The sequence below is a fragment of the Rhinopithecus bieti genome, unplaced genomic scaffold, assembly GCF_001698545.2.
Source record: "Rhinopithecus bieti isolate Rb0 unplaced genomic scaffold, ASM169854v2 scaffold_425, whole genome shotgun sequence".
NCBI classification, from domain to species: Eukaryota; Metazoa; Chordata; class Mammalia; order Primates; family Cercopithecidae; genus Rhinopithecus; species Rhinopithecus bieti.
The window spans coordinates 4,229,551-4,251,255 of NW_016803361.1; the positions used below are offsets into that span (position 1 = coordinate 4,229,551).

Consider the following 21,705-nt stretch of genomic DNA (forward strand, 5'->3'; position numbering starts at 1 on the left):
CATTCCTTGAAATGTCTTTTCTCTGGTTTCACTGCCAGAAAGACAATGCTAAACTGGAAGGAAATCTGGACTAATCTGTAATTTCTTATGCTAGAGCTCCATCTGCTAAGATATACCATTAAAATTGTTCTTTTTCTAGGATTCAGGATGGATCTGAAAGTAGAAATATCAGTTCTCTTGAGGGATAGTGGAAGCAAGCAAAAGTTGACCCTCTTTTAAATACACCATTATCCCAATTTCTTCACAAACTGGCCTCTCTCTTACTAGTCTACATCAAAAGGAACTTGTGGTAATTAGGCTGAAGGAAAAGCTATGAGAGCTCAACAAGAAAGCAACAGCTCCCACACCACTCCTGTCCCCAAGTTGAAAAGAAACAGTAAGGGGGGACGAGAATGGCCCATCAGTGTTATGCTTATGTCCCTGGATGTCCAGGGATATAACCACTATCATGGTCATCACGGTGTTACAAGACGTAACCAGACACTGGAAGCTTTTACATGAAAAAGTCTAAGAAACAATCATAAACAGAACCAAATTTTCTATACAGCATAGTCTACAGCGGCAAACTAAAGTCTGCACAGTTGGACGAACTATAATTTATCCATCTCTTCAGTTAGAGGTAGAATGACTATTTTCTTTCTTCCTTCTTCATTTTTCCACAAATAATCTGAGTTTGCTGTGTATAGGAATAACCGTAGGGAGACTTAATCTCTGCAACAAAACGAACATAGCACTAAAACTGTCCAACATCTGGACGGTGCTCCGCAAAAGCCCGCTTCGACCCCCGTGCTTTCCCTAGAGATGGGACATGCGCCCCCGAACGCTGCAGAGGGAACAACTTCCCAGACTCCACTCTGGAGTACCCTTTTAATGTTCTCTAGAGCCCTGACTGACTGTACAAGCCGCTCACCTGTAGTACACAGCCAGGTGGCCCTCCTCAATCTTGTGGATGGAGGCGTAGAGCAGGACAACCACCAATCCCACCACTGCAGCCACCAGGACCCGGGCTTGAGTCATATTCATCCTCGTTCCTCCTGGGAGGGGGAGAAAAGCACCATCAGTCCCGTGAGTGACAGGTCCACCCCCTCCAGTTTCCACCCTCTCCCGTTTCCACCCTCTCCCTTCGGAAGCTTGGCGCTCTCTCGCAGGCTGAGCCGAGGAGTCCAGTGCCCCAGTCCCCTCATTCTTCCCTTCTGGCGGAGCCCGCTGACCCCTTGCCAACTCCTCCGCCCCTGGAGGCCAGTGGGCCGCCCCTGCTCGGTGAGCTTCCTGACACCCTCTCTCCCAAGGGTCGCTCCCGGGTGGAAGGCACTGAGAACGAGCCCAGCCGCAGGCTCGCGAGGAAAGCCGACCCCTCGGCCGCGCCTCACCGATCAGTGACGCATTGCCCCCGCCCGCACGTGTAGCCGACTCCCGGGCCAAGCCAACCGCCGCCAACAGCCGGCCCCGCCTACTCGCCCAGTACTGCGGCTGCGCGGGGACGCACAAGGCGTAGCCCCGGCCCGCGACTAGTGAGACGGGAAGCGCATGGGACAAAATTCCCCTAGCCGCGGGCCGCGGAGGCTTTTTTGGAGGCAAGTCGCTGTTTTTCGGTACACTGCTGGTTAACTGCTCCGGAAGAGGACAACCGAGGATCTGGAGTGAGCAGCGAAGCAGAGAAAAGGAGAGGGCCTTTCGGACAAGGGACTGGTTGGTTTGTTCTTGTGCAGAGCACCCACTCGGTCACTCTCAAGCGGTAGCTGTTTGGTTTATTTGTCTTTTTGCAGTGTATGCGGAGCACCACTGTGTAACACGCACGTACTTCCAGCACAGATCCTGCACTTCAGGAGCAACTAAACTTGTTGCAAATAAAGTGCTGTCAAAGTTCAGAAGGGGGAGACATTAGGTATAACTGCATCATTCTCTCGTTTTTTAAATGTTCCTATTATGTGCCAGAATGCTGGTCCAGTGAGGGCTTTATGAAGGCCATCCAGACAACAGGAACAGAATTGCTAAGCACATGGGGCGGGAGGCAGAGGGAATCCTCCAGGGAGACAAAAGTAAGTACTTCAGTTTCCTTGAAGGCTTGTGTGATGGAAAGGAGTGCTATGGTAGGCGTCACTACATACTCTGTTCGTTTTAAATTCTAAACCATGTGCACATATTGCCAAAAATAAAAAAGGGAAAGAAAAAGGTATAGGTGGGAGATAGATGAATACAAGAGAAATTAAGGGCATTCATGGTTTAAGCCTTTAAAGGCTAGAGGTGGAACTATAACTGGACAAGGTGGACTAGGGTTATAAAGAAAAGACCTTTACAGTCCCCGTAAAGACGGACGGGGTGTGGGGGTGTGTGTGGGTTGCGGGATGAAACTGTTCCACCTCGGATCATCAGGCATTCTCACAGGGAGCCCGCAACCCTCGCCTGTGCAGTTCACAATAGGGTTCACGTGCCTATGAGAATCTGATGCCACTGGCTAATCTGACAGCAGGCCGAGCTCAAGGCGATAATGCTCACTTGCCCGCCGCTCACCTCCTGCTATGGGGCTGGGTTCCTAACAGGCCACTGTCTGGTATCGGTCCGCGGCCCAGGGCTTGAGGACCCCTGCCCTCTTGGGTAGGGAAGTATGGGAAAACAGTGCTTTAGGGTCAATTAATCTATAAAAGGCTGAAAGTGGAGACAGACTGTTGGCAAGAAAGTCAAGTGGTTAGGAAACTGCAGGCCAAGGGTTACTTTAGTAGTGGAAGTGAGAAGAGGTAAATAGAATCAATTTGTCTTCATTAAAGGAAGCCTTCCCAGACTACTCTACCCACACCCTTCAATAAATACACTTACCTGTATCATTCATTTGATTTTTATTATCTAGGAATGTCTGGGACCTTATCTGTTCCTAATAAATGATATTTGCAGAGCTTGGGTATTTCAACTTCCAAAAAGCAAAAAGAATGGAAAATAACTTGCTCCATACCCTGTTTTCTGTAGACATTCTCTTAAGTTTTTCATAATATTGCTTAAAGAATGAAATGTATACAATTCACAACTGCCATTCCCCTCTGAAAAGTTGTTACCCACCAAAAAATAGTGGTCCAACTCATGCATCAAAAGCAAGTTTGGGGATCCCACTATAATAGTCTGTTCTGACTCACACCATCTGCCCAAATTATATAGGTCAGGCTGCCCTGACAACCCCAGCCACACACTAGCAGCGGCTCCCACCCTATAGCAAATCTTTCACCAATTGTTAAAATATTTAGGAAATGCATGACCATTGAAAAATGATCCTTAACAGTAACTGCAATGCTTGGATGACTTGTAATGTTCGGACTCCCAGATAAGCACTTTTACTGTACTACCTATGTTGTTTCTGATCTTGCCATCTAGCTTAATACCCTCCAAGTAATAGGTACCCAATAAATGTTTATTATTAAAATCTTCTAAAAGTAGGGAAACAAGATAGAGACTGCCTATTATAACAGATGACGAATAGTGGTATGTGATGACTAAAAAATTTGGTTGACTAGGAAAATGATACCACTTTAGCAAGAATGGGGATGGTGGGACTGTGACATCAGTTTATAGGGCAAGATACAAGCATGTTTTTTAGATGTAGATAGTGGTGATAAGACATCTCAGAGGAAAACACTATTAAAGAAGTTGTCCAATACTACCTTTACCATACGTCCTGGTATCCCTAAGGAAAGTACATGTATCCTGTGCTCTTAATTCCACTTCATGGAACCTTCATATTTTCCTAAGCCATATTCAACTGTTTTATTATAATCTGATTTTTATAATGAATAGAGATCAAAAAAGTAATTTAAAAACCATTTAATACACAAAGTGAAAACTGTTAGAATATAAAAGCATTTTACATTTTTTAAGACAAATAATATCTTCTAAATTACTTAACAGATGATAGAGGTCCACAGTCCTTTATCTGAAACCCTTGGGGCAAGATGTTTCAGAATTAAGAAATTTTAGATGTTAGAAAAGTAATTTTGTGCATATACCATACTACATTAACCAGCCCTCATCAGAGTCTGTGGCAGCAGCCCTCCCTCTCATCATCAAGCAGCAAAATAAAGGAATAGTCACACTAAATGGGGTAAAAAGATTCAAGGTCAGTTCAGATTAGATTGCAAGCAAACGAGTTTTGTCACCAAGCTTATGGAAACCTTGTTTTCAGAGCTTTTTGGATTTTGGAATTACAATTACAGATAAAGGATTGCAGACCCTTATAAATTTGTGTGACAAGACATGAAAGATTGTTTAAACAAATGACTCATTTTTACAAATGAAAAAACATGTAATTTTCAAATACATTATAAATTAACAGGCATCTTCTCTTTGACACTATTAAATGTACATCTTAAATACATATACACATAACATGATTTATGAAAGCCAACTAATATTAGAAGCATAGATACACAATCCCTTCAGTAAGAAGGGAATACTGTTAATTTTTAGTAGAATTTAAAATGATTACACCAACTCCTTATGATGCCAGGAAGAGCACCTGTTCAGTGCAACACAAGGAGGTAGAATTTATTCAAGAAATAAAACTTGTGAGCAGCCTTTTTAGAAAAAACATAGACAACTTTTACTTAAAATGCCTATTAGTTGAAGTTTTCTTCTCTGTATACAAAACTACATCTGGCCTTATGCCCAACAGTTAAAAGTGGAAACTAATACATAGAAGGCATTTTAAATCAGTTAAGTAAGTAATGTTTTACCAAGATTGAAGGCACAAATGTGTCATGATGATGCTCCTAAACAGCTGTGGTATTAAAACAAATATTCAAACAAGTACATTGACTTTTTATAAATTTCTGTCAGTTTAGAGGCTTAAATTACTCAAAAATGTTATACTTGTAAAATCATGTTCTTCTGATCATAGTAGAAATGTAGTTTCTGTTCATAGCCATTTCTTCCATTGACTGATGTCTGAAGAATGGTTTCATGGGGGAAAAACACATTTCCAACATGTATAGCAACAACTTCCATAGGTTTGGAGACAGTGAACAAGTGATAACTCATTCTGTTAACCAACTCCAATCAAGATTCTAAAACCAGGCATGAAAAAGTTATAATTAGATGTTGACTATAAGTAATAAGTATATGGGTGTTCGTTTTTGCAAGTTTGCTGTCTGTTTGGACATTTTATAATCAAAAGTTGAAAATCATTTCATTTACCTTATTTCCTGATTTTAAAATTTCAGAGTTTTTTTCATAAATATTTGAAGCAAACAATTATTCTTTCCTTTTCTTTTCTTTTTTTTTTTTTTAAGAGAGCAGGATCTTGCTACGTTGCCAAGCTGGAGTGCAGTGGCTCTTCATAATGCACTGCAGCCTTGAACTCCTGGGCTCATGCAATCCTTCTGCCTCAGCCTCCCTAGTAACTCGGACTACAGGTACATGTCACTATGGCGGGCCGCCATTATCATCCTCTTTTTTTTCTTTTTTTGAGACAGGGTCTCACTCGTCACCCAGGCTGGAGTGCAGTGGCAGGATTACGGCTCACTGCAGCCTGAAACTCTTGCACTCAAGCGATCCTCCTGCCTCAGCCTCCCAAGTAGCTGGGACCACAGGTGTGTGCCACCACACCCAGCCAATTTTTATATTTTTTGTAAAGACAGGGTTTCGCATGTTGGCCAGGCTGGTTTCAAACTCCTGGGCTCAAGGAATCCATCTGCCTTGGCCTCCCAAAGTGCTAGGATTACAGGTGTGAGCCACCATGCCTGGCCGCTGCTATTTTTCTTAATGAAAGAGGAAATATACAGAACTGACATTAAGACTAAATGCAGCAAAAGTTGATGCAGTAAACATTTTATTGTAATTTCCCCAAGTTTTAACAAATCAGTAGTTTATAGTAACCAAATCTTAACACACACTTTTATTATTACAGCTATATAAACATAATTTATTTTCTATTCAGGAGGTACCATATCTGAATTAAAGTACAAGTCCCATCTTAATGAAGAAAATGGATTGCTGAAGCAAAAAGGTACAGAACAAACCATTCAATTTCAATGGTCACATTGTTAAGAAAGCTTACCACTCATTTAATTTGACCAAAAATGCTATTATTGAAGATAACTGATGACATAATCCTAGTATATCCCTGAGTAACAGCAGATAAGGATTTAAGGTTGAGGATATTCCCCAAATGCTCTTTCCTCTTGAGTTCTTCTGTTTCCCATATGCATCCCAAATGCCAGATAGGCTAGCATGGAAAGTTAAACCTTTTGCACCCAACATAGCCAAAGCAGGCACCCATATCCACACAAAACTTACCATCATACTATTGCCCTGTTCCTCATTTGCCTCATGAATAATAGTGCTTAAATGGCCAAGGCAGTTCAAATTTTCTTCTATCATTTGTGCTGAAGTATCTCTGTGAGATGAAAGAACAAAGCCTTTTCAAATTCAGCAAAAGGGCATATGAATTTCCTCTACTTTCTAGTCTTCTAGGTTAGCACAATCACTACCCTTCCTGTAACCCAGTACCCCAGTGCAGTTGACTCCTATAGTCTTTAGTTTCCTCATCCCTCCCTACAGAGGCAGAGTCCTGTTTAAAACAAGCTTCTGCCTCTACCTCTACCTACCTCTAAGGATAAGAAGTCCACTATAACTCCAATCTGACTTTCCTCTGAAACGTAAGAGGCACTTACGTACAACTTGTTTTTCCCCTGAAAATGTAACTAGGGAGGAAAAAATCCTTGTGGCAAAGACAGATGAAATATCTTTTTGTTTCTAAATACTTCTCTTTCCTTAAAAGTAGTAAAAACACCAGCATGCATACTTGACAGACACAAATGTAGGGGAGAAGAGAGAAAAGTAAAATCTATTCTGTAGAGATCACAGAAAGTGAAAAACTCATTTGAAACTACAGATAGCAATGAAATAAAACAAGCAAGCTGATTCCTGAGGACAGCAAAAGAAAACAGTGAACAGTGTGGTGGGGGAGCTACCTAGAACCAAGAAGTATCCCTGGAAGTTCGTATTTGAAGGCAATCCTGATTGTGGTTTCTACCTTCATGCTTTCCTCTTCTACATGGCCTCTATCTTCTCCCTTTGCCAACTTCAGTCCCCTAACAAGAGTCTGTTTTAGGTCATGGATGATAGTCACTATCAGCTTAGAATGACATTCTGATTCAGCTCTTATCCAACAGATGGAAAAATTGTGGCCAAGCAGTTCCCAATCCTTGGTAGTTAAGTACCACAGGTACATAATAATTGAAATCAATTTTCTTATACAGTGTATTCTGACTGGACACGGTGGCTCATGCCTGTAATCCCAGCACTTTTGGAGGCCGAGGCAGGTGGATTACTTGAGATCAGGAGTTCAAGACGAGCCTGGCCAACGTGGTGAAACCCCGTCTTTACTAAAATACAAAAATTAGCCAGGTATGGTGGCACGTGCCTGTAATCCCAGCTACTTGGGAAGCTGAGGCAGGAGAATTGCTTGAATCTGGGAGGCGGAGGTTGCAATGAGCCAAGACTGTGCCACTGCACTCTAGCCTAGGCGACAGAGCGAGACTCCATCTCAAAATAAAAGATAATGTGTTTCTTCTAGAAAATACATTGAAAATATGTCACATATACTTTTGCAAACAACCACACCTCAAATTGGAAATTACCTGTATTGCGGTGATATTTGCAAACATTAGCATCCGCTAAAAATCCTAAATGCCTTTAATAAAAGGCAAAAAAGTAAGTAAAGTATTACATTTTACTTCCTTCAACTCTGATTACTGGAATATTTTGTAAAGTCCATGTATTTAATTATAGCCTATGCTACAGTTGTAGGTGTACTGCATTGGGCCACATGTATAATGACCCCAAGATATATACCCTGGAACTTCCTTTCTTTAAAAAAATAAAATACCTGATATCAGCTTGCCTTCCTGCCATGTGCTTTTCTCTCATAAAAGTAGAGTACAGAATGTGCAACTGCATGACCTCCTGAGCAGTGATGTAACATGGCTGCTCTTCTGCAAAACTAATTATGGGCAGAGCTTCCAGGAAATGCTGGTGCTGTAGAGGTCTCCATGAGTTGTGAGAAAAGCGACAATACACAAGCTAGCAAAGAGCCACTGGCTTTGGATACGGCACATCTTATGCTGAGAAAATAACAGAAATGGATAGTCATTCAGCTTTAGCAAAAGAGTAGGAATTAATAAAATATAGGGCTTGGAATTTGAGTTCTTACTTGCAAAACTGATTTAAAACATTAAAAAAAGTCTAATCTTAGAAATGCAAAGTTATAAAATAGATCTCAAAAATTTATTAGAAAGGTAATCAAGGATCCCCAAAATGATAAATGCAAAATGATAGCATACTTTCTTATAAACTGTTAATGAAGGAATAAGGTTTGAGTAAAAGAAAGTAATAAGCCAATAAAAGAAAGGACTTAGAACTTGGACTGAGCTAATAATAAGCAACATTTGCTGAACATTTATTTCCCAAGCACTTTATATACATTGTCTAATCAAATTTCCACAACAGTTCTATGAGACATTCCTGTTTTACAGGTGAGGAAATATGAACATCAAAAAAGTCAAGTAAGTTGCCTAAGATTATCACAAAGGGATAGTCAGGACTCAACCCTGGTCTGAAGGCACAGAAGACTACCTTAACAACTACTGCCTCATTCCTATACCACTGCTATGAATACACAGCTATCTATTGTTACAAAGTAAACCCACCCATCTGGAGGAGTTACCACACATGACAGAGAATGATCATGTTCTGCTGAAGTCGGGGGCAGCCATACTGACGTCTGAGGGGTTACTGCACCTTCTAGACTGGATCCTACAAGGGACCGGGCAGAACTCTGTGTCTGAAGGAAAAGAAAAAAAATCATCAAAAGATTACAGGCAAGCATCTCTGTTGATTCACACAATTTCTTACCATATTCCTAAGACTTACATTTCCATTACTACTTATATGCCCAACCAGAGTATTTCAGTGCAAAACTATTCCCACCTTTACACACCGTTAGTAAACTGTCCTTGGCCCCTTTCTTCATTGACTAAAACCAAATGTATCCATTCATCTTATACCATTTTAGTTGAAGAAAGAAAAAAAACCCAGTTGAATAGATGGTCAGTTTCATTATCTAGTCAGGTACATCTATCCCCAAGTTGGGTTGGAATACCACAGTGGTCAAGGGCTAAGAGGAGTATAACAACAGAGACATTGGAAAGGAGAGATGATAATAAGTCCTGCATCTCGACTGCTAGTTTGGACACCAAGCAAGGAACATGGACGTCATGCCAGTGCAAAATATATACATGCCAGCGCAAAATGTGTTCAAGAGGGCCCACCTCATGCTGATAAAAATCCCCTTTGCAGGGAATAAGAGCAACTCAATGTCACATTAAATAATTCATTAATAATTACTTACACAGGCAATTTTAAGGAGATGCCATATTTCTTTCTGCCTTTTTCCCTGCATGAACATGACAGTATTATCAGCTTCTTTGATGTTACTGAGGGCCACTTCCACCTTAGGGAGTAGATCAATAATCTTCTGCTTACAGCCCAACAACTTGCTGGAGAGATTAAATCAGTGTCAGACACTTACATGTTCCCCAAGACTGTATGTATACCATATTCCCAAAACCCAGCTGAGGAAATGAACCACAATCAGCATCAGATTTAATGACTGATCTCCAAAGTAATGCATACAAAAGGACACATAAATGCTGATAGCTAAGGCCAAGCTACCCAAGGTACTTTCAGAATCCTTCCTGGGTAAGTATACTTTACCAAAGAGGGAGTTTGTACTTTGAGAGGAACAAGATAAACGTATCCTGGTTCTTCAGTAGGAAATGAAGCAATTTTCCTACCTCAAATGACCAAACAGCTCCTTGAGCACACGGTCCTGACTCTGCACAGTGTGCACAATGATTTTCACCATCTCTGTGCTGTCACTGTAGGAGTGATCTATAAAAGACATCAGTCAGTGGGTATAATCTTTCTTCTGTAACATATCAACCTCCAAACAAAAAATTCCTCAAAAATCCCTGAAACTCTGAAACTAATTTTAATTAATAAACATCTCCATTTAAATTAAAAATTGGGTTAAAAGATATAAAGATTACCTATAAATAAAATCCAGTTATATATAAAAAATAAAGTTTGTATGTGTATAATGTATATATAAATTTATCAGTAAGAGACCTTAGTTGCCTGTGCTTGAGAAGAATAGTCTTGGCTATCTTTAACCCATACTAACCCAAGCCCCAGACACAAATGCAGCCTCTGGCCAAGAGAACAATTTTTCTTGGATGATTAACCACATATTTAGAAACAGTAGGACAATTCATCAAACTTTCATCGCCTAAAGGAAGGAGGCCCTTGAACTAGGTTGCTTGGAATTTCATGTCTTTCCATCCGTTTACAGCCCAGAAAAACTTTGAAAAAAGCTCACTGAAACCAACTAGTAAAGGGACCCATAGACAGCCTGAAAAGTTCCATTTGAGGGCAGTATGACATCTTAAAAGCCTTAACTGGCAGCAGCCAGATACCCTCAATTGGGATAGCTGTTGGTTACAATTAGTTCTACAGTTTATAATATGACCTCGATTTCAAAAAAAAAAAAAAAACTATCATTAATTGTTATATTTCAGAAAATGACTAAAGGAGTTGAAAGTTGCTCATGCATCATGCTGGTATTTTCTTTGGACAATAATTAAGCCTAAATGCAATACTAATAATAATATTTGCTACTCTCTGCTTATAATTTTCCCATTTAATCCTCACAGCAGTCCTGTGAGGACTATTTTGTTACCCCATTTTACCAAAAGGAAATGATGAAAGGAGCATCAAAGAAGGTTTAAAAAACGTTGTGTCCTTTGTTATCACTCCAAATACCTCCCCCATAGCCCAACTTTATTCCTCACACATCTGTGTTGTCTCCTCCTCACCAACAAGCAAATGAAAGGCTCCAAAAAGGTTCTTCTCCAAACAGCATGGACCAAGCCAAGAGCCTTCTCATATAACTAGCTCTTTTAGATAGTGAAAGACCTCAGAACTTTAGCCTTCTCCAAGGCTAAAGGATGAAGAAAGCTGGTTTTAACCATTTTCAGATGAACAAGAGATTCAAGTCAACTCTAAGCTAGAAAAGACAACAGAGGCCACAAATCAAGTGTGATTATATAATAGGCCCCAATGACAGACACAATCTTGTTACAGTTTGTCACTCAAGGTGACACTCAAGCTACCTGGATAGCAGTTTATTTCTGAGCTTCGTGCTATGTTGACAGGGCTACCTCAAAGTTTTTAAAAATATAACCTAAACAAATGCTATCACTGGGTATCTGTGGAATCTGATTCATTAGCCAGAAGACTGGAAGTCACAATTTTTTTTTCTGTAGCCCAGGCTGGAGTGCAGTGGCACAATCTTGGCTCACTGCAACCTCCGCCTCCCTGGTTCAAGTGATTCTCGCTGCCTCAGCCTCCAGATTAGCTGGGATTACCAGGCATGTGCCACCGACGCCTGGCCAGAAATACTGATTAAAGAAAAAGAAATGTTGGGGCGGGCACGGTGGCTCAAGCCTGTAAATCTCCAGCACTTTGGGAGCCGAGACGGGCGGATCACGAGGGTCAGGAGATCGGAGACCATCTTGGCTAGTTAATACGGTGAAACCTCGCCGTCTCTACTAAAAAAATACAAAAAAAAATAGCCGGGCGACGAGGCGGGCGCCTGTGAGTGTCCCAGCTACTCGGGAGGCTGAGGCAGGAGAATGGGCGTAAACCCGGGAGGCGGAGCTTGCAGTGCGCTGAGAGCCGAGCTACTGACACTCCGCAGCCTGGGCGGAGCAGAGCAAGGACTCCGTCTCAAAAAAAAAAAAAAAAAAAAAAGAAAAAGAATTGGACTTGCTCTATTTGAAATCTTAGATTTTAATATTTTACTCTAGCTACAACTTCTATTACTTAAATCACTATTTTGTTAACATCTTCAACCTTTTTATCCTCTTATTCCATCAGCAAAATCCTAACCTTGGATTAATCCAACCATCTGCTCTATCAGTTCCTGTATCCAAGCTACTAAATTATCAACAAAAAATTAATATTACTGTTCACTATTTGCCACTGCTAATTCACAGGTTTTTCATTTCTGCTCTGGGTACTTTTCTTTTTTTAGAGAAAAAGTCTTGCTCTGTCACCCAGGTTGAAGTGCAATAGTGTAATCTTGGCTCACTGCAGCCTGGACCTCCTGCGCCTCAAGCGATCCTGCTACTTCAGCCTCCCGAGTAGCTGGGACTACAGGCATACACTACCACACCCAGCTTTTTAAAAATTTTATTTATTTATTTATTTATTTTTTGTAGAGACAGGGTCTCACTATGTTGCCTAGACTGGTCTCAAACTGTTGGCCTCAAACGATCCTCCTGCCTCGGCCTCCCAAAGCCCCCAGTATCAGAGATATGAGCCACCTGGCCTGGATTCTTAATGTATGTTTTGGGTCAGCAACATCTTCCACTGCACACAATGGCTTTTAGAAGTCTTTAGCACACTATTCAAATCTATGAGGTCATCACCTCTTCCATTTCAGTTAACCTCACTTACCACTGCAGGATAAGGGGCCATAAGGCAGTAAGACCCTGACCTTCCAACCTCTACTCCCAAAAAAGTATCTGTATCCACACTCACACTCATTCTCTTTCCAATATCAATAGTATCAAGGCTAATCCCTCCTACTGTTCTTTGGAGCCAATCTTTCAACTTGTTCAGGGACCTCCCTCTCCACAGGGTTTTTTGGCCCCGAGTATGTGTTCTGAGAAATGCATCACTGGCCATTTTCGTCACTGTGTGAATATTACAGTGTACTTATGCAAACCCTGATGGTATAGCCTGCTATATACTTAAGCTGTATGGTATAGCCTTTTGACAATAGGCTACATACCTGTTCACCAAGTGACTGTACTGAATACTGTAGGCAACGGTAACACATTGGTAAGTATTTGTGTGCATGTAAATATAGAAAATACATAGTGAAAATACAGTAGTATAATCTCTATGGGACTACCATAGTATGCACAGCTTGTTGTTAACTAAAACACCATCATGTGGCACCTGATGTTTAAGTCTTCCTTCTGAGAAGTGACCTCCCTTGGCTCTACATCTCCTTTTAGCTACTCACCCACCTCTCTTCTTTCCTGAGCAGCCAAGCTTCTGAGAATAGTCTAGATAAGCAGTTCTCCAACTTTTTGGTCTCAGAATACCTTTACATTAGAAAATTCTTGAGAACCCCAAAGGGTTTTCAGGAATTAAACAGAAATTTAAAATACTCGTGTCTTAATTCATTTAAAATAACAAACCTATTGCCCACTAACATGTTTTATTAAAACAAACATACAAAAAAAAAAAAACCTTTATTTAGGTTTTCTCTCTCTCCTATATTTAGGTTTTCTCTCTCTCCTGAAACTCTAGACTCCAGTCATACTGCATTTCCTCAGACATGCTAAGTACTATACATACATGTCTTTACACAGAATACTCATATCTACGAGAGCCACCTCCTTTCACCTGGCTACTGCTACCTGAGATACTTGGAAACCTGAAGTGGAAGGATTGCTTGAACCCAGGGAGTCCAAGAGCAGCCTGGTCAACATAGCGAGAGCCCACCTCTAAAAACAAAAACCAAAAAAAATTATTTTCTAAATCAAAAAAATTTTAGTGAGAACCCTTGCACTGTTTTACATTTTCAAATCTTTCTGATATACTACTGATCTCGTCAGAAAAGTTTTAAGTGCTGAGAAGCTGACAAATTCCAGCTGGTAAATACAAGTTTTCTAAATTCTTTTTGCTTGAAACATGGAATGTTATCATTGACAACAAATATTGTTTTTTTTTTCCCTTAAAGTAGTAAGTGCGCTATACTTTTTATTTTCATTTAATTTCTTAGAAATTATCTCATGTATGCAAATCTGAATAATCATAGTTTGCCTGACAGTTGCTCTTCCAAGTAAAAACGGTGTCTTCCCTGAAAGAGGCCAGACAACTAGCAACGTAAACAATTACTGAAGTGGTTTTCCTTAAGATGACCATCATACTTCACTGTATAGAAGAAACACTTTTATGAGTACTTCCCATTTCATCACACAAAATATTAAAAACACATACTCAAAGGCTGAGATTTAAATAAAATACTATTTTACTGCTTTATCAAGAACATTTTAAGTGAAACTGTCATTTTAAAAAACTGTGAATGCATGGTGATAAAAAATATAACGACTACTAGCATAGTTTGGCGCTAGTGCCTTGATTCATACTAAGGTGCAAGCCATTTTACGTTGCACCATCAGTGAAAATGTCAACATGATGAAAAACACAAATAACATCTTATTATGAAAATGGTTCTAACCTCACAGACTCTCTGACAAAGTTTCAAGGATTCTCACAGGTCCATATGCCACATTTTGAGAACTGCTGGTCAGACTAAACTGAATACATTTCAGTAAAATAAAAGCAGTATAAGAGGAGATAGTGTTCTTTTTTAAATGTGAAAAGAGTATATGAAATACAATTTCACATGTATATTAATTTGCATGTGTTGCTATGTGTCTACAAATTTTAAAGTATAAAAGTATATCTTTTTTAACATATGCATTTAAGTATAATGCACATTAGGGCACAGACTTTATTTCTTCTGTTACCCTTCAAAACAAATTTTTAACTAAATGATAGTATCTTGCAGGTACATAACAGTTTATAGTTTTCAAAGCATTTTCACAAACATCCTCTTAAATACATTGTCACAATATACTCACTGAGTAGGAACGCTAGGTTTCCACCCCATTTTGCAGAAGGAAATGGGAAACGGAGATTTGTCTGAGGTAACGGTCGGTAAATTACTCAATCTAGGATTCAAGCCTTCTGATTCCCCATCCAGTACTCTTTCCAGCAGACCTTGCTCAGTATTTAGCAGGTGTTCAACAGGAATTGTTTTACCAATAAAATAAGTCATCAGTGACCAGTGCAGATGAAGGCATTATTTTCAAGGCAATCTGCTTTGGCCTAGAATAGCACAGGCCTTCCCTCTAACCATTCCAAACCTGAACCCATTGCCCCAAATTCTTTCCAACCTCTCTAATTATTTTTTTGTTTTGTTTTGTTTTGAGACAGAATCTCGCTCTGTCACCCAGGTTGGAGTGCAGTGGCGCGATCTTGGCTCACTGCAACCTCCTCCTCCCAGGTTCAAGCGATTCTCCTGCCTCAGCCTCCCAAGTAGCTGGTATTATAGGCACGTGCCACCAGGCCTGGCTAACTTTTGTATTTTTAGTAGAGATGGGGTTTCACCATGTTGGCCAAGCTGGTTTTGAACTCCTTTGATCCACCCACCTTGGCCTCCCAAAGTGCTGGGATAACAGGTGTGAGCCACCACAACCTGCCCAACCTCTCCAATCTTAAGCAACACTTATTTTTTTTCATCTTTCTAAACATTTTCTTGCTGCTTCTTCCTCTGAGTTCCTTTTTTCTGTCTTCCATTCTTTCTTTTCACGTCCCCTTCTAAAATTTTTCTACCTCATTTTCTCTGTTACTTTCTCTTTTTAATCTCCTAAATTCTCACAAACTTAAAACTTATTATACCATGTCTCAATGGCAATACCAAAACTGGAATTTATTCTGCAGCTTTAAGAAAAATTTTAACTTGGCCGGGTGCGGTGGCTCAAGCCTGTAATCCCAGCACTTTGGGAGGCCGAGACGGGCGGATCACGAGGTCAGGAGATCAAGACCATCCTGGCTAACATGGTGAAACCCTGTCTCTACTAAAAACTACAAAAAACTAGCCGGGCGAGGTGGCAGGCGCCTGTAGTCCCAGCTACTCGGGAGGCTGAGGCAGGAGAATGGCGTGAGCCCGGGAGGCGGAGCTTGCAGTGAGCTGAGATCCGGCCACTGCACTCCAGCCTGGGCGACAGAGCGAGACTCCATCTCAAAAAAAAAAAAAAAAGAAAAGAAAACTTTAACTTAAAATATTAAATCCCCACATTTGTTAGGCTAGTGATAGTTACCTAAAATGCCTTCAAGCGCTGTGATAGAAGTGTCTTACCTGAAGGTCTGTGTTTTAACTGCTTATATAGATCAATGGCACGCTGTTCCCTGTAAAAGAGAAAACATGCTCTGATATGTGAAGGTAATTTAATGACTTCAGTAATCTACAACTTGAAACAATATTATTTTATTTGAATAATGAACCCATTTTAAAGCAAGTTCATATTGCCAATGAGTATTTCACAGAGCATTTTATTGAGTAATAAGAACTACACAAGTTCTTAAAATGCAAAGTTTAATATAGTTCATATCTATTCTGATCTACCATGAGGACATCTCTGCACCAGAGACACTTAAAAAGACAAAAATTATGACCTATAATTAGAGAAAATATCTGAAGTTTTTAATCCAGAACTTTAATTCAGAAAAAATCTCAAGTTTTAGGGCATTTAAGAGTCAATACCTTGGACCAGAGGTATATGAGTAAGGAAACAGTTTGTAACTTAGTTATACTTGGAAAATTCTTTTTTTTTTTCTTTTTTCTTTTTTTTTATATACTTGGAAAATTCTTAACACTCATATGAAATAAATGCTTTTATTCAAAACCAAAAAAGGCCAACCCAAAGAATTATTTCTTAAGTTTCCTGTGACTAAGAAAAAGCTTCCACTTTAAAGATAATGCCAATATATTTGGGGAAAGGAAAACTATAGAAAAGAACCACATAGAGGTTTAATTTGCCAGATGTAAGCAGAAAGAACAATCTGCTACAAAATATTACAGATGTCAAGACCAACAACACAAGTACATCCTTACAGAGATTCCATCAAGTCTCCCTGACGTCTTCCATAGGGGCTCTTCTGTAGCTCCATGATTTCAGCATGCAAAGACATAATCTGATCCTCCAGGTATCCAATGACACCGACCTAAAATATGATGAAAATACAAAGGAAATGAAAGGCTTACCACTACATCATTGGAAACAAAATTCAGATCTTAAGGATACAGAATGACCTGCTGCTTCATTAGAGAACTAAATAATATAATATGAAACACTGATATTGTTAAAGCCTTTCTATTCTTCAGATTCTGACACTTAATCCTTCACATAAGAACACACTTTTTCTTAGTCTTCTCTCTTTTCTCTCCTGACAACAGTAAACTACTAGTATTTGCTTTTATGGAGAAGCAAAAAGGTACAACAGGTGTCAACTAACAAGAAAGACCAAAACCACTGGTATTACTTGTATCTTGGCTCTATGATTTTGATTGCCTCCTGGCCCCCACTGCCTTGAATAGGGACACAAAAAGATAAAGACCTTGGATTTCCCACCCCAGGACACCATGGGTATTCCCACCCACATCCTCAGGGTAAGTACTGACATTAAGGAGTGTAATAACTTAGGACCATGGACAAATGTACAGGATAAGGGGAAAAAAATCTGCCACCTAGAGAATGATCTATGCCTAGGGACACCATATAATTTATTGTCCAAACCAGCGTAATTTTGAGAGTGAAAGGGACTACTACTGATAATTATGGCAAGATATTAGGTATAAACTGGGACAGTCCCAGTAAACCCAGATGTGCAGCCATCCTATCTAAACCAGTCACAAAAATAATACTGACTCCCATTTAATCTTCATAACCCTACTAGAAAAGAAATTGTGCCCATAATATGGAAACTAGCTGGATGTGGTGGCTCACGCCTATAATCTCAGCTCTATGGGAGGCTGAGGTGGGAGGATTGCTTAAGCTCAGGAGTTTGATGCAAGTCTGGGCAATATAGTGAGACCCTGTCACTAAAAAAATGTAAAAGTTAGCCAGGCATGGTGGTGCGCCTCTTGTCCCAGCTACACAGGAGGCTAAGATGGGAGGACTTGCTTGAGCCTGGGAAGTTGAGGCTGCAGTGAGCTTTGATCATGCCACTGCACTCCAACCTGGGCAACACAGTGAGACCCTGTCTCAAAAAATAAATAAATAAATAAAGGAAACTGAAGCTCAGTAAGGCACTAGGTAATTTTCAAAAAGCCCTTGTTTTTAATCACTATGATACCTCCATCTTTATATACAAAGCATCTACTAGAATTTTGTCTGAATTTCGGGAATGACATGAAAAATGCTCTTTATATACCAAAACCAAAGACAGTTTCTAATGGAGACATCAAGAATTAATAAGTATACAGAATGAGGTCAATGATTTTACCTCAGCATAGTGGATGGCCTTTTCTTCCATTTCTTTCCATGCTTTTAGCATTTTTTCTGAAGCTAAAAGAAAAGTCTAAATTGGTTATCTCAGAAATAGCCATATATTTAATTACTGGCCTGCCTGCCTCCTTGCCATATCAACATCAAAGATGTGTTATGAGTTGAATTGTGGCCCCCCAAAAGATATGTGGAATTCCTAACCCCCAATATCTCAGAATGTGACCTATTTGGAAATAAGATCGTTACAGAAGTAATTAGATAAATTAATACTCATACAGGAATGGTCTGGGCTCTTAATCCAATATGACCAGTGTACTTAGAAAAGACGAGACACAGGATACAGATACACAGGGGAGAATGCTATGTGACAATGGAGACAGATTAAGGTGCTGCAACTGTAAGCCAAGGAATGCCAATGATGGTTGGCAGACCATAAGACCATAAGAAGCTAGAGAGAAACAAGGAAAGATTCTTCTCTACGGATTTCAGAGAAAACATGGCCCTGCCAACACCTCGATTTTGGACTTTTAGTCTCCAGCGCTGTGAGACAATAAGTTTCTATTGCTGAAGCCACCCAGGTTATGGGATTTTATTATGGGACCCTTAGGAAATGAATACAGATGACTGTTTTTTCTTTTTCTTGTTTTTTTTATATAATTTGAGACGAAGCAGATCTCACTCGTCACAACCAGGGCGGAGTGCAGTGGCAGTCCAGCATCACTGCAAGCTCACGCCACCCAAAATTCACACCATTTCTCCTACAACAACACGGTACTGAGACGACAAAAACACACACCATGCCGCTAATTTAAGAATAGAAATTCACCTGTTAGCCAGGATGTCTGATCTCCTACAAAAATCGAACACAACAAACAAACTCGGCCCTCCCAAAAGTGCTGGGATTACAGGCATGAGCCACTGTGCCCGGCCGATTGTTTTCTTAAAAAAAAAATATGTATATCAGTGTGGAGATAGGTGGATAAAGGAAAAAACAATTTTTTTTTTTGAGATAGTGTCTCACTCTGTCACCCAGGCTGGAGTGCAGTGGCATGATCTCGGCTCACCGCAACCTCTATCTCCAGGGCTCAAGTGATCCTCCCACCTCAGCCTCCTGAATAGCTGAGGTGTGCACCACCATGTCCGGCTAATTTTTGTATTTTTTGTAGAGATGGGGTTCTATCCCACATTGCCCAGGTTAGTCTTGAACTCCTGAGCTCAAGGGATCCACCAGCTTCGGCCTCCCAAAGTGTTGGGATTACAGGCGTGGGTCACCACACCTGGCCAGAAAAGAAATTTAATACTTCAATGTGATTTTTAAAAATTAAATATTATAAAAGGATATAAACAGAAAAGACTCTCTCTTCCTCCCTTCTACCATCCACCTCAATGGACCTTACTATGATTATTTGTTACACAGACACATACCCTGCTCCCTCACAAATGAAACCACCGGTATACTCTTTATTTTTTCCCACAATTTAAAACTTTGCTGTCAACTAAAGACCCAGGTGATCTTTTAATAAAAGCACATATAGATCTACCTCATTCTTCTTTAACAATTGTATAATAAGCCTTTGACAAGTCTAAGGTATTTTAATGAAATAATTATGTTTTATCCCTTGCCAGAATGTCAGTAATATACAAATAGAGATAAAATAACAATAATATTAATAAAACCAGTTCTGGAGAGTAAATTCATTCACTCAACTGGACACTATTGATTGTTTATTCTGAGATACACATACCTTGCTCAGGACAAGTGTACAAGCAGTATTTGTTTCCTAAAAAGGATTTGTTTTATAAAAGAAAACAGAAATGCTGGTAGTGACTCCTTCAATTTACTCATATTTTAACTCTGTCTTTTTACATTTCCTTAGTGTATCTGAAGGAGATAAGCTTGGAGTCAAATACTGAAAATTTGGAGACCGTGTATGCAAAAAATAGTAGGACTCCACAGTAGATGGTTTGAAAAAAATCATAGCCTTAGAATATTTGTGTCATTATTTACAGAAAGGTAAGTAGTTTAAGACTCCCCTGGTTGTCTTAGTCCATTTAGGCTACTATAACAAAATACCACAGACTAAGTGCCATAAAAACAATAGAAATTTATTTCTTATAGTTCTGAAGGCTGGGAAATCCAAGAACAAGGCAGATTTGGTATCTGGTGAGGGCCTGCTTTCTGGTTCCTGATGACTATCTTCTTGCTCTGTCCTCACATGCAGAAGGGGTGAGGGATCTCATTCAGGCCTCTTTTGTAAGAGCATTAATCCCAAACACGAAGGCTCCACTCTCATGACCTAGTCACTTCCCAAAGACTCCACCTACCAACACCTTCACCTTCGGGGTCAGAATTTCAACATACGTATTTCATGGGGGACACAAACATTCAGTCCACAGCACTGGCTAAGAAGTCCAGATTTTGTATTTATTTTTAAATTAGGTTTGAAGTTCAAGATTATTAAATTGCTTCTGTATTTTTTTGGAGCTAAATAATTTTAGCCCAATTGTGAAACTAAATTGCTCAACTAAGCAAATTTTTAAAAAGAGGTAACATTCAAAACAAACATGGTTTATGGTAATCTACGTTGTCCTGTCTCCTGTTCTAATGTGAAGGTAAGTAAAACAACTGGGTGAGTTAAGAAGGCAAAACAACAGATGGCTTTAAGAAACCAGATATTCCTTTGAAATATATTACTCAGACACTTACATATCCCATACGTCATCTGCTCACTGTATCTCTCCAAGTCAAGCTGAATGCTTTTGTGAAAAAACTCCAATTTAGCTTTCAGTTGTTGTGATGCTGAGATCAAAGTGTTCTTCATTTTTGTTAAGTTAGCATTATATCTAAGAAGACTTAACCTAAACCATAGCAAAAAAAAAAAAAGAAAAAGAAAAAAGATATTATCAGCATTCAGCATTCAGAAACATTGAATAATGATTTAAAAACATAAACTGCCACAAGGCCAAAACCTAAGTTTCTATTATCAATCTATGAGAAATAACTGATCTCTAGAATCTGATCTCTAAAGACTTCCTGCCTATAATATTCTGTGATAAACAATCTTTTTGTACTAGGACCATATGGGAATTATTACCCTCAAGTCATTATAATAGAATGGTCTCAGTCCATTAGTGAGAATTCTACAAGTTTAATCAGAACATTACACTTCAAATTGGCCCAGTATGTTACTATTATATGAAATACTGATTAGTGAAAACCAGCAAGATTAATTCTTGAGTATATGATGCACATTGCATTGTGCTTATAAACAACATAATCCACTTACATTGCTGCCCTTTGTCCCTGAAAGAGCCTGCTGTAGTCTTCTTTTAGTCCAGACACATAGTGCACTGCTTCAGCCCACACTTTACGCAGCTGTATAATTGGAAGCTGTATTTTGCTATCCTGTACTATATACAAGAAGATGAGAAAAGGGGCAAGGGAGTTAGTTACTTTTGAGGATTTTAGAGTTGATTTATCGTTCTCTGTGATTTCCTGTCTACAAAAACA

General features: G+C 39.6%; 2 protein-coding genes across 9 annotated transcripts in view; both read right to left on the reverse strand.

The window, feature by feature from the left end:
* The window catches only part of ERLIN1 (ER lipid raft associated 1), a 55,099-nt gene extending 53,626 nt beyond the window's left edge, over nt 1-1,473 (reverse strand). For 3 of the 6 annotated variants that reach the window (XR_001887140.1, XM_017880910.1, XM_017880870.1), the window contains exons 1-2: nt 1,371-1,472; nt 911-1,034 (exon numbers count right to left, since the gene is read on the reverse strand). Coding sequence is in view for 5 of the 6 variants with exons in the window: in XM_017880910.1 (XP_017736399.1) it covers nt 911-1,023 (113 nt within the window). In the remaining variant the exon portion in view is untranslated. The other 3 variants (XM_017880896.1, XM_017880879.1, XM_017880888.1) reach the window with 3 other exon arrangements.
* Nucleotides 1,474-3,791: 2,318 nt separating this feature from the next.
* The window catches only part of CHUK (component of inhibitor of nuclear factor kappa B kinase complex), a 44,706-nt gene continuing 26,792 nt past the window's right edge, over nt 3,792-21,705 (reverse strand). Inside the window, exons 12-21 of one of the 3 annotated variants that reach the window (XM_017880775.1) lie at nt 21,482-21,605; nt 20,902-21,053; nt 18,193-18,254; nt 16,802-16,911; nt 16,046-16,095; nt 9,837-9,933; nt 9,392-9,539; nt 8,691-8,824; nt 6,277-6,376; nt 3,792-5,045 (exon numbers count right to left, since the gene is read on the reverse strand). In XM_017880775.1, the coding sequence (XP_017736264.1) occupies nt 5,016-5,045; nt 6,277-6,376; nt 8,691-8,824; nt 9,392-9,539; nt 9,837-9,933; nt 16,046-16,095; nt 16,802-16,911; nt 18,193-18,254; nt 20,902-21,053; nt 21,482-21,605 (1,007 nt within the window). In that variant the 3' untranslated portion in view covers nt 3,792-5,015. Of the gene's footprint in view, nt 5,046-6,276; nt 6,377-7,870; nt 8,106-8,690; nt 8,825-9,391; nt 9,540-9,836; nt 9,934-16,045; nt 16,096-16,801; nt 16,912-18,192; nt 18,255-20,901; nt 21,054-21,481; nt 21,606-21,705 lie in introns of those variants that run through there. The other 2 variants (XM_017880787.1, XR_001887126.1) reach the window with 2 other exon arrangements.